Source organism: Desmodus rotundus, chromosome 5 (assembly GCF_022682495.2).
Source record: "Desmodus rotundus isolate HL8 chromosome 5, HLdesRot8A.1, whole genome shotgun sequence".
Taxonomy (NCBI): Eukaryota; Metazoa; Chordata; class Mammalia; order Chiroptera; family Phyllostomidae; genus Desmodus; species Desmodus rotundus.
The window spans coordinates 55701052-55715800 of record NC_071391.1 but is presented as its reverse complement, the minus strand read 5'-3'; the positions used below and the strand labels follow the sequence as shown (position 1 = coordinate 55715800).

Below are 14749 nucleotides of genomic sequence, written 5' to 3'. Positions count from 1 at the left end.
CATGGTCCACAGACACTGGCAAAGCTGACTCCTTGCCCCTGCCTGAATCTCTAGCTGACGGACTGGGGTGCGCAGCGTCAGGGAAGGCACTGCCCGCTGCCCTGACGCAGGCCCCAGGCCCTCCTCGCAAAGGCTGCTCCCCACAGACACTGTCGGTTGTTTAAGAAGCAATTATGATTCTCAAGATTTTAGATCTAAAACATTCCTCAAAGAGAACTCAGTGAGCCAAATGATCTCTAACAGGCATTTATCATTCATTGCTCAGTGTCAAAATATCCTTCATATTTTGGGCCAATCCAAGACAGGAAGGAGGCAGAGCCTTATCCCTGATTAGAGAAGCGGGGTTGGGGGTGGGGGTGGCAGGGGAAGAGGTGGGGCAGATACTCCCTTTCCCCATCCTTTACCCATAGCATGCACAGGCCAAGCAGATGTTCCTGCCAGCACTTGGAAGGTGGAAGGTGTGTGGAGAGAGAGGTCTCTTCGCAGCCGCTCCAGCAGTTGTGATCTGGCCGTAGGGGGCTAAGAGTGAGGCTTCAGGAGCCACATTCCTGACAGACTGCCCTTCCTGGGACTTTCCTCCTGGCCTCTGAGCCTGGTTTTCCAGTCTTCCTGAACATCTAATGGGCTGTCTTTTACTTCTCCAATAAATTCCTTTCCCGTCTAAGTCACCCACAGCTGATATCTGTGCCCGGAATCCAGAACTCAGGCGGGCAAATTCACTGTCCAAGCTCCCATGAGGCACGTTCCTAAAGCAGTGAGCCTGCCACACAAGGCAGCCTGTGCCTGGAGACTGACTGGCTCTGAGTCAGAAAACCAGTGAACTCTTCTGCTTCCTACTGTGTACAAATGGCCCAGGGATCATTCTCCTGGCTGTCCTGAAGAGACGCTGGGAGGATCACAGGAGATAAAGCCCACTGCAGGGGCTTTGCGCCTGCAAATGGTTGTGCCTGCGCAAGGGTTGTCAGGAAGGAGCTACCAAAATAAGCTAGTCTGAGGCAAAACTAAACGGGAACCAAAAGTCAGTCCACTTTTGGTTGAGGATCACTCCTTCCTTACGGCTCGAGGTCTCTCTGCAAGGTGACCCCTTTATCAAGGGTCAGCTGCCGTAGCTCATTTTCAGTGTTGGGGTGGAGAAGGCTCAGGATCAAGTGTTGGCCTTCCAGGCTTGTAGAGGGGCTCAGTCACCTAAACACCTTTTTGGAGGAGGAGCATGTATTGTGAACAGATGTTAAACGAACACCATGTATTTAGCATTTGGTATATAGTAGAATATTTAATATTTTCTTTATCTATGGGAATTCCTATTAGTCAACAGGAAAGAATCTATCTGATTTGGAAAAATGTATTCCATTGATCAGAGAGATGAGAGCCTGAAGATACTCCGACTCTTCAGGACAGAAGGGGCCTTCTGAGCCAAGAGTCCAAATGAACACGACTGACAGACACCCTAAGATTCTCAGTTCTCTTCAGAGAAGTGGGTGAGGATGTCTCACCATTCATTCATCCATTCATCCACTCACTCGTTCATTCAGCATTTGCTTAGCAGCTGGGTTCTGTGTTAATCAATAGGATGCCTTCAAGAGAAGCTTCCGTGGTTCTAGACGTTGCTCCTAAGTCACCTCAGTGTTAGTGTCTCGGTGTACATACAGTGGCTTCCTGTGGTGGCTCATATGTCTCCGTGTAATGATCTCTTATTTCAGGTGTTTAGGTGTTCCTTACTCTACCTGAACTTAGAGTGCAGACAGCTTCGGGCATAAGCAAACTGCCCAATTCAATTTTCTTTCTTAAAGACGCAATTGCAGAAAAGAATAGCTTTAAAATAAGAAGCAATAGTGGTTCGAATACCTCTGTCATTGCTGATTATATGTGTGATCTTGGGCAAATTATTGGATTTCTCTGAGCCTTCAACCCTGACAAGGCTGTTGTTAGGATTCAGTAAAATTGTGGCGCAGTATCGAGCACAATACTTAGTGCTAAGCTCAGACTCCAGAAATATTAGTCATTTTATCCCTAATTCTCCCCTGTTCTTGCATTGTCAGGGCCCTCTTTTGGGGGGCATTCCCGAAGCCTTCCCCTATTCCCAGGCTGGGCTCAGGGTAGCCTCTCTTTTGTGTCCCTGTACCCCCAGAACTTGCCACGAGCACCTCCCCTGTTTGCCTCCCCGCCAAGGCTATCCCTTCACTGAGGGCCTAACTGCTTCTCTCATGTTGTATCCTCAGTGCCTCGCAGCTTTTGGCACCCACTCGAAACCTAGCAAATGTCTGCAGACTGGTGTTGTAGAAATAGGTTCATAAGTTGTAGGTAAAAAACACCCTTTATTTAATGGTCCATTGCCCCCTCCTGAGGTTACACTTCTGTTTGACAAGGATCTTTCCAGAATGAGGAGGATAGTTCTTCAGTCTTAGCATTTTGGTTGCACTCTCTCTGCCCTACCACCTGAACTCTGCCAATAAGATTTTAAAGTGAAAATATTACTTCTCCCAAATAAAATGAGTTTTTCTGGGGATTCGCGTAAGGCAGAATTTCTAAAAGTATTGTTCCATTAGATAGTAATTCATATTCCAGGGGGGGAAAAGTTTCTTTTTAGTTAAATAAGGTTAGAAAATGCTTTAATAGAATTTCTTCACTTGCTGCAGGACTTCTCAGATCCTTTATTTGATTGTGAGCTCTTTCTTAAGAAACATTTTACAGATCTGGTAGGTACAAGAAATGAACCTCACACAATAAATAGCATATTGCGACTGAGGTTATTTCCTGGGAATCCACAAGATGGCAGTAAAGGATTTTGCACAGAACTGGGTATACCAGTGGGGTCTGGCCTGTCGGCTGAGCTTTTGTGCTGTTGATTGACTACAGTATTAAAATTGGTTGTTATCATAATGCTAGACTCTCACAATATAATTCAAGGAGTAAAAAGTGAATTCAAATCTGAAAGTAGAATCTGTGGCTTTGCTGCCTTCCACACCCCCACCCCCGCTTACATGGTGAGAGTCCCATTTTACAAGTAGCATAGCCCATAGAACCAACCAGGAGACCTAAGAGCCAAGACAGCTTGGGTGCTCCTTTCTGAACACAGACTGCTGGAATGATCCTCCCGCTTGAGGGCAAGAAAAAGAGGTCAGTGAAGGACCAAAGTTAATCTTCCATAGAATGTAATTGCTCGTTGTTTCTCTATGTTCAAAATCTACCCTGGAGGGGAACTTTCCTGACGGACCATGTTAGAAATGATTCTGTGATCCAAACTAAAAAAAAAAAAACCACATTTATTGTCAATGTCTCTCATATTTCATGTGTAATATAAGCTACACTAAACTATTGCTACTTTTTTCACATATTTTTATGATTCTACTGACACATTTATGATGAATCGAGGAGGGTGGAAGCTGCATTTTTCTCTCATTTCTTTGATCTGCCTCCATATTCAGCATACATGGATGTGAGTGAGGTGTCCCTGGAATCACGAACATCCGAGAAACCCCCCTCTCTGTACCTCACATAATGGGATTGAGTGTCCATCAGCATCTCCTTTGCGTGGGGCAGACAGGTCTGAGGCTCAAAACGATGGCAGCGCTCTGCAGCAAACACAGAAAACATTTCGGATTCAGCATCAGATAGCTCTCTCTGGTTTTAAAGTCCTTCAGGCACTTGTCCCACACTGCCCTGGTTTCTCTCTGTTTCCCTCCCTCCTGACCTCTCTTCTCTAATCTCTTACTACTTTAAATTCTTGCGTATTTTTTTTAAGAATACAGCTATCATTTTTGCTTACTTGTAAAAGAGGCTCATCTTTGTATTCTCTAAACTCGGTTTCTTCCCTGAGAAAAATTCTGATACATACTGTTAAGATAGTATATCTTTCATCCCTTTCTAACATCTGCTTAAACCTTCTGTTAGGAAATAAGGTATCCCACTCTGTTCATTTATCCACCCGTCCCTGTCAACAATAAACTTTATAGGAGTTTTCAGTGCCCGTGTTATTTTGCTATAACGATATAGTCACGACCAAGCTGTGTCTGTGTCCTCAAGATGCTTGTACAAGCCCCTTGTAGCACAGGAGGGCCATAGAGGAGGCGGAACCTGACCTGATGATTTGGGGAAGATTTATGCTCTCCTTAGGAATGGGAGGACTCTCCCAGATACAATCCTCACGTCTAAGATACACCGTCTTTTCATCAGACCACAAATGAAGAGCATGAAGTTCAGTGCAGAGGAGAAAGGTCAGGATGCTCAGGAATACTAAACAGTCCAAGCCGACAAGACGTGAGATGTAAGAGACCAGTCGGCCCCTGAATCCCAGGCTGGGGAATCGGAGCTCTAGACTGGCAGGAAAAGTTCTCAGGCAGACGCTTGGTGCAACCTGAGGAAATTCCCGACTCCCTCACTTCCCTGTAACGTAAAAAGAGGAAATCTTAGGATCTCAAAATCCCTTCCAGCTCCAACGTGCCAGGAGTGTACAGGGGTGGGCAAAGCAGGTTTACAGTTCTGAATACATGAAGCAGTTTATTCTTATTATTTATTTATTAAGTTTTGCATTATTTATTATTGTTCTCAACTTCCTTGTGCCCCGCCACTGTCTGTGTTTGAGAGAAACTTGGATGATAAAAAGAAGGCTCTGAAAGTTTTTTTGAATAATTTATAATTAAGAACTAACAAACTTTCCCTTAAATAATAAGAGTTTTAAAAATAAAAATTGAAGCCATGCCTTGTCAGGGTCCACTGGTTATAATTTAACGATCAGACTAAAGTCTCAATTCCCCAGTACAGCTTTTTTAAAAAGTTCCAACCCCATCTTTAAAACCCTCCCTTCTCCATTATTAACCATGTTTAACATTGAATCCCCTCCTTCACACTCTCCCCAGCCCACCTTCTTCTCCCTAATCACTCTCCTATTCATTCTTCAGACCTCAGATCACTTGGTACGCTCTCTAAAGGCCTGCTCGCATACATTCTACGTCAGTCTCCCAGAACGCACAGAAGTGCCCCCAGGTTAGGGTCCCTTCGTGCACCGTACACCCAGCACTGGCCCTATCACAACAGTTACCATGCTCACGTGTGATGGTGTATTTGATCATCCATTTTCCTCACGGGATTGTAATCCAGGACATTGTCTCTCATTGGCCTGATATATTGTCGATGCGCTATAAATATTTAAAGAATGAATAAGTAAAGTTAGATGATTATTTTACGTCAGTAGGTTCTCTATGAAGACCTAGTAAAATAACGCGCCGCCGGTCATACCCTTCGTGGTACGAGGTGCCCCTGTGTTATGCGAGGCACGACAGCAGGCACGGTCCTTATGGGCTGACCCCTGAAGGGTTGCCAACTGACAGGGATGTGTATAACCTCACAATATCTGAAGAATGTTTGTAAGACTGCCAAGCATCCCCCAAATAAAAATGTTAAAAAAAAAAATGTAGTTATGTCTTCTGCATCGCAGCCACTAGAGGGCAATGAAAGCAAACTGAACATCTTTCAAAGGGAAAATAGAATTGTTAAAAAAAAAATTCTGATTAACTGAAGAGATGGTCTTACGTTTGGGATAGTTACAGGACCTGTAGGCTGTAGTTTCTGTGCTTATGGGCTTAGTAGTTATAATTACCTTTCTAATGGTACTAAAACCTATATTATCCGTGATAATAACACCACTTACATTTTGTGCACTATCTCGTTTGAATCTTCCACAGAACTAGTGGGAAATATATTACTGCCCCATTTTCTAATACAAATCTTGATGCTTATTTTTATTGAGTTTATTAGTGTGACATTGGCTAATAAAATTATATGGGTTTCAGATATATAGTTCTACAACACACCATCTATATATTGTACTGTGTGTTCACCGCCCCACATGAAAGTCCCCTTCCAGCACCATTTATCCCCCCTTTACCCTCTTTTCCTCCCCCGAACACCCTTCCCTCTGCAATCACCATAATAAACCTGTGAGGGTTCGAGGTATTAAAACAGTAGGTAGCCATAAGAAGGCAATCTGTTGGCCCTGGCACAAGCCCTGTAATTACCTATTGGCTGCTTACATTTCCCAGGCATACAGACTTTCTTGCTAAAGCACACAGTCTGGGAAAGCCCATTTCCCAAATTTAATTGCAGCAGTTTAGAATACGGGGGATGTGTGGCTGCAGCTCTTTAGAAGATCTTTTGGTTTAGGTGGCACGACCTGATGATCCTGCCAAAACATCCGCCTAGAACCTGTTTACAGAAATGTGCCTGGGAAAAAGATATGTTCTGGGCCCTACACCTGTTAGACACCTCCTCGGACTGTATGTGGCATTCTAGTCGCTTCGTGTTTATGAAGGAACCAAAAAGCAACATGTTAGGATTAGTTCACATGATATATCAGAGCAGGGTGTCCAACCCGCTGCCCACGGGCTGCACGGGGCCCAGACTGGCTATGAATGCGGCCCAACACAAAATCGTAAATGTACTTAAAACATTATGAGATTTTTTTGTTTTCATATTTAATGTGTGGCCCAAGACAACTCTCCTTCTTCCAGTGTGGCCCAGAGACGGATGTCCTGAAGAGGGTAAGATCAAGGGAGATGGAGTTAGATACAACGATGCTTAAATGTGTTAGCTCAGGAGTCAGAAAGAGTGGGTCTGCCTTGGCATACACACTAAAAATAAGCAACTAATAAGTACAGGAATCTGGGTTGGCCTATTTGCCTGTGAAATACAGAAACCAATATGTGTTTGTAAAACAACCACTCTAAAATTCACTTAGTAGAGAAGAAGCTCCTTGACTGACAGTCTCAGCAGATATGAGAAGTCCTTTCTGGAGACCCTGGCGAGGCCCACAGAGGTGGGTGTGGCTTGCGCAGCTGCAGTAGCATAGTGACGGGGAGCGAAAACCCTCATTGGCTTCTTCCTTTGCACTCAATGTGTTGGCCTCCAATCTTCCTCCACCTGTTGGGTGAGGGAGGCATCCTGAGCTGGGCAGTCTTGTAGGCCAGCTGGAGAGTGGGTGCTGCAGGAAGAGGCTTCCTTCGCTTGGGATGGCTGTGTGTCCCTGCAAGTAGCAGTTCTCCCTCGGGCTCAGCTGACTGTTTGACCCCTAACTCCAAGATGACAAATGTCAAGTGTGAATTTATGACAAATTTCCCTTCTGAGGAGGTCATACATTACAACAAGATCTCCATTATAGGAACTGATTCCATTGGCCCGGCCTGTGCTATCACCATTTTATTAGAAGGCTTGAGTGACGAGCATGCCTTCGTGGATGTTGATGAAGCAAACAGAAGGGTGGGACAGTGGATCTTAAACATGACAGTCCTTTCATGAAAGTGCCAAACATTCTTGCCGACAAAGATTGTCCCTGAAAACACCATGTGGTGATTATCGAAGCAGGTGCATGCCAGGAAAAAGGATAAATGTGCCTTAATTTAATACAGTGAAATGTGGTCGTGTTTAAATTAATGATTTCCAATAGTACCCAATACACTGCCTGTTGCAAACATTATTGTTTCCAACCCAGTGAACAATGTAACTTACGTAGCCTGGAAATTGCGGGAATTTCCCCAAAACTGTGTTACTGAAAATGGCTCACAGCCTGTTTTCATTCCTTGATTGAACCACTTTGAAAGTTATCAGGATAGATCCTTGGAGAGCGTGGAGCCGCAGGTGCTCCTGCGTGGAGTGGAGTTAGCATCGCTGGTGTCCCTCTGAAGGATCTGATCTCAGAGACACAGGCCCTGATAATGAGCCTGAGTGGTGGGAAAATATCTACAAAGACATGATGGCCAATGCCCGTGGGAGGATTAAAATGATAGGCGATGTATCTTGGACCATTGGCCTATTGGTAGTTGATTTAATGCAAAATCTTAGAAGAGGACATTTATTTTCCACCTTAATTAAGGGTCTCTTTGGAATAAATGAAGTACTCCTTAGTATTCTTTGTATCCTGGAGGAGAATGGTCTTGCAGATCTTATAAAGGTACAGCTGAGCCCTTGGGAGGAGGGTTGAAAAAGAGTGCAGAAACACTTTGGGAAATCCAAGAGCTCAAGTTTTGAACTTGTTTAAAGCTACCATTCTAAAGCTATTGAAGAAGAGAGAGTAAATACGGGATGGTCTCTGTCAAGCTTTTGAATAAACCTGAAACCCTGAAAGTTGGAAATGGGGAAGTGGGTAGAGTGGCTTGCTTTTTTTGCCCCAGAAAATGTATCGGAACCAAAAGAGGCACCAGCTAAATGTGAGAGTTGGTGAAGCTGATGGTTCTGTCTTCAAATACTGTGTATAATGCCTAAGTATGGACAAGTCACTGAGCCTCACCAGGTCTCCATGTTATTGTGCTATTGAGCATTTACTCTCAGTCTTCACTGTGCTAAGTCCAGCGGGTAGAGTGATAGGGTCTCATTTCACTCCACTGCTGTTACTCAAGCAGGGGCCAGCTGACCAACCACAGGGATTGTTTTTTGGAATTTTTAAAAATATGTTTATTGATTTTAGAAAGAGAGGAAGGATGAGAAAGGAAAAAAACCCATCGATGTGAGAGAGAGAAATTGGTCAGTTGCTCCTGTATGTGCCCCAACTGGGGATCAAACCCGCAACATAGGTATATGCCCTGACCAGGAACTGAACCCCCAACCTTTTGATGTATGGGACAACACTCCAACCAACTCAGCCATACCAGCCAGGGCCAACCCCTGGATTTAGGGGCCTTGGGAGAATATATTCCTACAAAGGAAAGAATGTTTTATTAAATGTCAAAGAATCCTATTAAGAGTATTTCTTTCTACTCTTGAAAATATTAAAAATAAAATTTGTTATGTTCAAGTTGTGTTCATGCAGTATGTCATAAACTCGTCCTCAAGTGGACTTTTATTCAATATTATTTCCCTTGGAATAACATTTAGGCTTGAAGGTCAACTGATTCCTTTATTTCCCAAGAAGGAAAAAAGAAAGAAAAATGATGGCCTTGGAACCAGAGGTTTGCACCCTGCGGCTTAAAGGTGCCAGGGTGTATAGGACATCCAGCATGGAACCTACACAGAGTAGGTAGTGGGAAGTCCTGCCTTCTTTAGCACTGCCACTAGGAGACACTGTGTTCACAGCCCTGTGAGCCAGCCTCAAACTCCAAAAAACAACAGGCATTAGGCTTTCCTGTGGCAGTTGCCGCATCTCCTCAATACAATGGCATTGCCTCCCCACCAAGTGAAAACTGACCTCTGCTACATTTCCCAGACTTGGGTCTATGAACTCTCCTTCCTGCGTCTACCTAGGACTCTAGTGTCCTCATGGTCCTTTTCTGCCCTCAATGAAAACCTATTTCTTGATAAATCAGATACAGCAGTTCACACCGATGTTGAATGTCAGGAAAAAGGCTATGCCTTATCTCAACTCTATCCAGGTTATAGTATATAACAAGCTCAAAGCCAAAGCACTGAATCTCCAATGTCAGAACTATAGGATTTCCGACAGCCCCTGTGTGGAAAGACTTTCAGAAACCTAGAATGCGTATGTTTTTACACTTCATGAAGCTGTGATCTGCGTTATAGCAAACCCAGGTCTTGTTTTCATTGATTCCAGCACATGGCCCATTGCAGGCATTCAATGAATGCAGACAAAATGGTCTTGAGGCCATGTCAAATGGACAAATTTATTTCTTAGCCCACACATTGCATCTAAATGAAAACACAAACCATTTACAAAGCACCTGGGAGTAGGGGGTTGGAAGAAATAAAAGAACTCTGCTCAGTTTTGAGGGTAGAGGAAGTAAATGCCCTTTATTTACTAGGAAGAATTTCATAGAAGAAGTAGGATTCGAATTGGACTTCCAGAGGCAAAGGTGATGGAGGGCTCCCAGCCCCGGACACAGCACAGATGGAAGTTCAAAAGCTGCTGGAAAAGGTTCTGATGAAAACACTAGAAGTACTTGTCCGAAAGCTGGTTTGAAAACCTATGCTCCAGCGTACATTTTTCTGCTTCATTTTAGTTTCCTTTGTACATTTTAAACACTTCTTCTCCCACATATACTCACACTTCTCCCACACACTCCCAATCCTCCATTTTTTCCCACATATACAGCCAAAAAAAGCATCTTTTTCTCCCTTTATACTAATTTCCTCTAATCTTTGCTCAGTAATGTGTCACAGTCAGAACAAGTTTCAGCTCATTAGTTGGCAATCTTAGTGCTGTTCTCTTAAAATAGTCAAAGACTTGCTCTTTTCCTTAATAGCCAACAATAAATATGGATTTTAATATCGCCTAACCCATTGCCTAAGGCTGAAGTTTTCACAATATCAGACTCAAATTTGAGCTGTCTAAAACTACTCTGGAAAAAAGAACCAAGTATATTTACTTTACCATTTTTTCCTTAATCTAAAAGCAAATAAAATGGATTTTACTCATTCAATATTTTCAACCAGGTAATAACCCCAAAAAACAATTCTTAAATTTAATATGCCATTCACATTAAAAAGTACAGAATTGAAATTTGCTTTCAGTTGTATCAGTAGTAGTACTAGGCTGAACCATATGCAATTGCCACTTTTGTAGGTCAAGTCTAATACTGGCGATTTTGTACACTAATTCAAACTAATACGGATTCCTACCTATCTAGTACCCACAGAATCTTCACAGATGTCTTGGTCCTGGAATTCTTGGGTAGAGGTTGCAGCCATAGATAATAGTGTGTAAAGAATCTGCAGAGGGTTCAGGCCAAAAAAGCTACCTCCGTTGGTTTACTCATTTGAAAAGGATGTTAAATAAAGCAGGAATATTTTTCAACTTTTAATATTGAAAGCAATAGCCATTATTCACGGAGAGGTTTTTGTATGCATCATCTTATTAAGTCCTTTAACTCTGCAACTCTTAGAGTAGTAGTCCTGTCATCACGTTACATCACAGATGTGAAAGTGGAGTCTCGGAGCAGGTAACTTGCTCAAGATCACACAGCAGACAAGAGGCAGTGCCCAAATTTCAAAGCTGAATCTGCTGGAAAAAAACCCACACAATTGCCCTCCTATCACACTGCCCCCACTGATGGAGAAATAGGGGGTTGAGATGCAGAGAAAGATAAGGGAAGGAAGGAAGGAAGGAAGGAAGGAAGGAAGGAAGGAAGGAAGGAAGGAAGGAAAGGAGGAAGGAAGGGAGGAAGGAAGGGAGGAAAGGAGGAAGGGAGGGAGGGAGGGAGGAAGGAACGAAGGATTCTCCAAAATGAAAACCATTTATCATCAGCACTTAATATCATGGATACATTTTGAGTTCTTTGCAAGAAACTGATTTTCTACAATTAGGCCTTTGAGATAAAATTCTATAAAGGAGGAAATCCTCTTACAGACCAAGAGCTCCTCAAGAACACAGCCTCTAAATAATCTTGGCATCCTTGAGCTGTGGCATAAGACCTGAAACAGAGTAACTCCCAAATAAATGCTTCTAGAATGAACGGTTGAATGAGTAAATAAATGAATGACTTTTACAATGAAAGGAGGCAGAAAAGGAACTTAACTCTGCAAAATTAAACATCATTCAGCACATATGTATTTTTTAACCACATGACTGAATCACAGAATCATAACTGTGAATGGGACCTCATGGACTCTTTTGCACGATATTTGCGTAATAAATTAAGGAAAGCCAACTGGTAACAGAAGCCAGAGCTATATCCACTGAGCATTCTTTAAAATATATCTATCCCTGGATTTTGCCACCTATTGGGACATAAAAGCACTAAACTACTGAATTATCCTAACTTATTTATTGCTTGATCGATAGGATATATATGTATATATATGTATTTGAACATACATATACACAATATAAATAATTACAGAACAATTTGCTTTAAGGAAATATTAGAGTTAATTGCTTTTATTGCACATAGCAGTTGATAAAGATCAACATCAGCCGGGAATTTCTAGATGGCAGAAAGCCAAATTCAAGTTCTCTGCTTTGGGAACCAACCATTTATTAATCCCCAGGTGGCTTAGTGTTTCCGAAAGGAAACTATGTGGCCAGACACTCACAAGCCAGCAAAAAAGAAAAAAAAAAAAGATGTTTCATACATACAACATATTCCTTTTTTACAAGTTATCCTAAAAACACATTGTACAATTATATATACTTTGTCTTAGTGTTTTATGCTTTTTATGCACCTTTATCTTGTGTCCTATTCATAGAAAAAGCTACATCTTTTTCCTAGTTTACCTGACTTTCTCATTACTCCTAACTTCGAGGAGAATCAATACTTACAACTTACGTATCTCCTGCATTCGGGTACATAATCATCTATTATCTAATATGATAATCATCTTTCCTGCATAATCATCTATTATCTAATATGATGTTCGTGGTTTTCTATCAGTCATTTTACCTGTCTCCAGCGTGACTCTTCCCCTAAGTGTTCTTTAACCCTATATTTTGTACCCGGGATGCATGCTAAAGTTGCATCAATGCAGTGATGTTTTCGTGCTTTGAAGAGGGAATGAGTTGTCGGCAAGGTTGGATAACAAGTGGAGGTTACCATGGCAGTGATGTAAACCTTGAGCTATGCACATACCCAAACGCCCAAAGTTAAGCTACTGTTGACTGACTGGTGCTCATTAAGGAAAAAAGGGCAGATGGGGAAGCCAACTTGGAGCTACAACATTTGGCTTGTAATGACCGTGTTAGGAAGGAGTTTGAGCATTCAGTCAGTTCCTTGATATGCAGCAAGGCTCCACATTAGACAGAGAAACAAGTGGGTTTTGAAAAAAAAAAATGTTTTACAGCAGCTCCAGGGCCCTATAAACTCTAGAAGGCTTCCCCAGCAGCCCAACATAGAAAACCCTCATTTAAGGCTCGTCCTTGACTTAAGAGTCACAGAACATTAAATACAAACAAGGCAGCCTGAGACAGCATTTCCAAACGCAAGCAGAGATAGATAATTTTATCTCAGTTCGAGTATAAGCTCCTCAGGTTTGCCTGTACTTTGACAGCTAACCCAATGTTTCAGTTGTATTAATGGAATGAGAACACTTTTTGTTTTTTATTAGCATAATTATAGGGCTCTCACGGCAAGTCAGTTTAGACTTCAAATGGGCAACACAACTCCAGAAACTCTGCGTTAGGCAGTAAACACAGTAAGTGGGTAGTCTGCCTTTCCAACGGAGCAGGAGAAATCAACCAGAGAAGAAAAAAAAAAGGATAGAGCAGAAAGTCGAGGCAGATCACAGATCAGTCAGAGGGAGAGGGTCGGAGAGGGAGGGGGTCGGAGAGAGGCGAGAGAGATCAGCAGCAGGAGGAGGGAACAGACTGCCGCAGAGGAAAGGTAGGGAAGGGAGAAGCAAGGCAATGTAGTCACAGATGCAGATGCGGAGAGATCAGGAGAGGATCGCAGAGGTGAGACCTAGAGGCGGGGGGGTGTGGGGGAGGGGAGCGGGAACCGGTGTCGGGTGATCAAGGGACCCCACCTCTGCAGGGCAGTGTTTGTGGTAACTTTTCCAGATGGCTAAGTGTTTGACAAAAGAGAAAATTGCAAGAGAAGCTGCGTGCGATGCTAAAAGATGGAGAAAGGGATTTTAAAGAATCCGGAATTGTGTGTCTGGGTTCCAAAGAACTCCCAGGGCCAACAACTAACTGCAAGGGATAGTCATGTATCTTTTATTCTGATATTGGCAACTGTTACGGGAGTGAGTAGAATTTGAGAGTTTGAGGTCTGGGTTTCAGAGCACGTCCAATGTTGCTTCTCCTCCTCCTGTACCGGTGCTTATTGATTTAATGCTGGTTGGTCTCACAAGATGTGCCCAAGCCTGCTGCTTCTTTCATGTAACTGGCCCCAAGTGTAGCATCAAAAGTACATACATTTAGGGATCGCGAGCTAGGTGAGGAGGCGCTGAACTTGGCCACAGGGATGTAAAAGGCTTTGATATTGATTAAGGTGCTGGGAGGGAGCGAAGAGGGATTGTTAGCTCTCTATAACATCTGATGTGGTAGAGGGGCTGAGAGGGGCTGGCCCCTACATTGGCCGATTGGGATTGAAGGGAGCAACCCTAGGGACCAGGACTGGACGATATGCCTGTAGGGGACTGTTAATGGGAATGGAAAAGCAAAGTGACCCACAGTGATGACAGGCACTAGCAAGCAGGAGCTGGAGCTGCTGTTAAAAGTCTTCCTTTTGTGATATCATGGTGAAGGGAAATTTGTTTTGCAGGGGTGGGGCATTGATTCAGTAGTTCCCGGAGCATAAGTGGCTGTCAGAGTATTTCCTGCATAGATAGGAGGGAGGTTGGAGGCAGCCAGTATTGTAGGGGTGGGGGGGCATCATAAGTGGAGGGGGGACCAGGGGACACAATCCATGTATCATAAAGATGGAACTCTTATCCCAGCTCTGATGTTGTGGAAGCTTTTAACCTTTCTGTGCCTGTCTCCTCTTTTTAAAAGTTGAGCTCAGCTAAATTCTTGGGAAGATTGGCCATAACAAATCTAGCACAGTACCCTTTTGCTCAATATTTGGTTACTAGATTACCTTTATTAGCAATTCTGCCATCCACATTTAAATTTCTGGTCTCAGGCAGATTGAGAGAAAGCCAATTTCACTGGATTCTGTCCCTCTTTATTCCCTCTCGTTTTTCATTTTTGTTCCCCCTATTCTCTTTACCTCTCCTTCCTATTACTTACAATTCTTTCATTTTGTGCAAGGTAGTGAATGAAGGCAATGGAACCTGATTTCTTGGTGTATTTGTTCCTTAACTCAGGGAGGGTGGCGTTTCAGCTCTGTTCACATCTGGAGCTCCAACAACTAACCATGGAAACTCAGACTTC

General features: G+C 43.1%; 1 protein-coding gene and 1 pseudogene across 19 annotated transcripts in view; both read left to right on the top strand.

Moving 5' to 3' along the window:
• Nucleotides 1-14749, top strand: part of DLG2 (discs large MAGUK scaffold protein 2) — a 1324826-nt gene that overhangs the window by 975208 nt on the left and 334869 nt on the right. Inside the window, exon 1 of one of the 19 annotated variants that reach the window (XM_053925686.1) lies at nt 13247-13327. The exons of the other annotated variants lie outside the window; for them this stretch is intronic. Within the exon in view, the coding sequence (XP_053781661.1) occupies nt 13292-13327 (36 nt within the window). The 5' untranslated portion in view covers nt 13247-13291. Of the gene's footprint in view, nt 1-13246; nt 13328-14749 lie in introns of those variants that run through there. 19 annotated transcript variants of the gene reach the window in all.
• On the top strand, nt 7075-8019 carry LOC112315868 (L-lactate dehydrogenase A-like 6B; annotated as a pseudogene).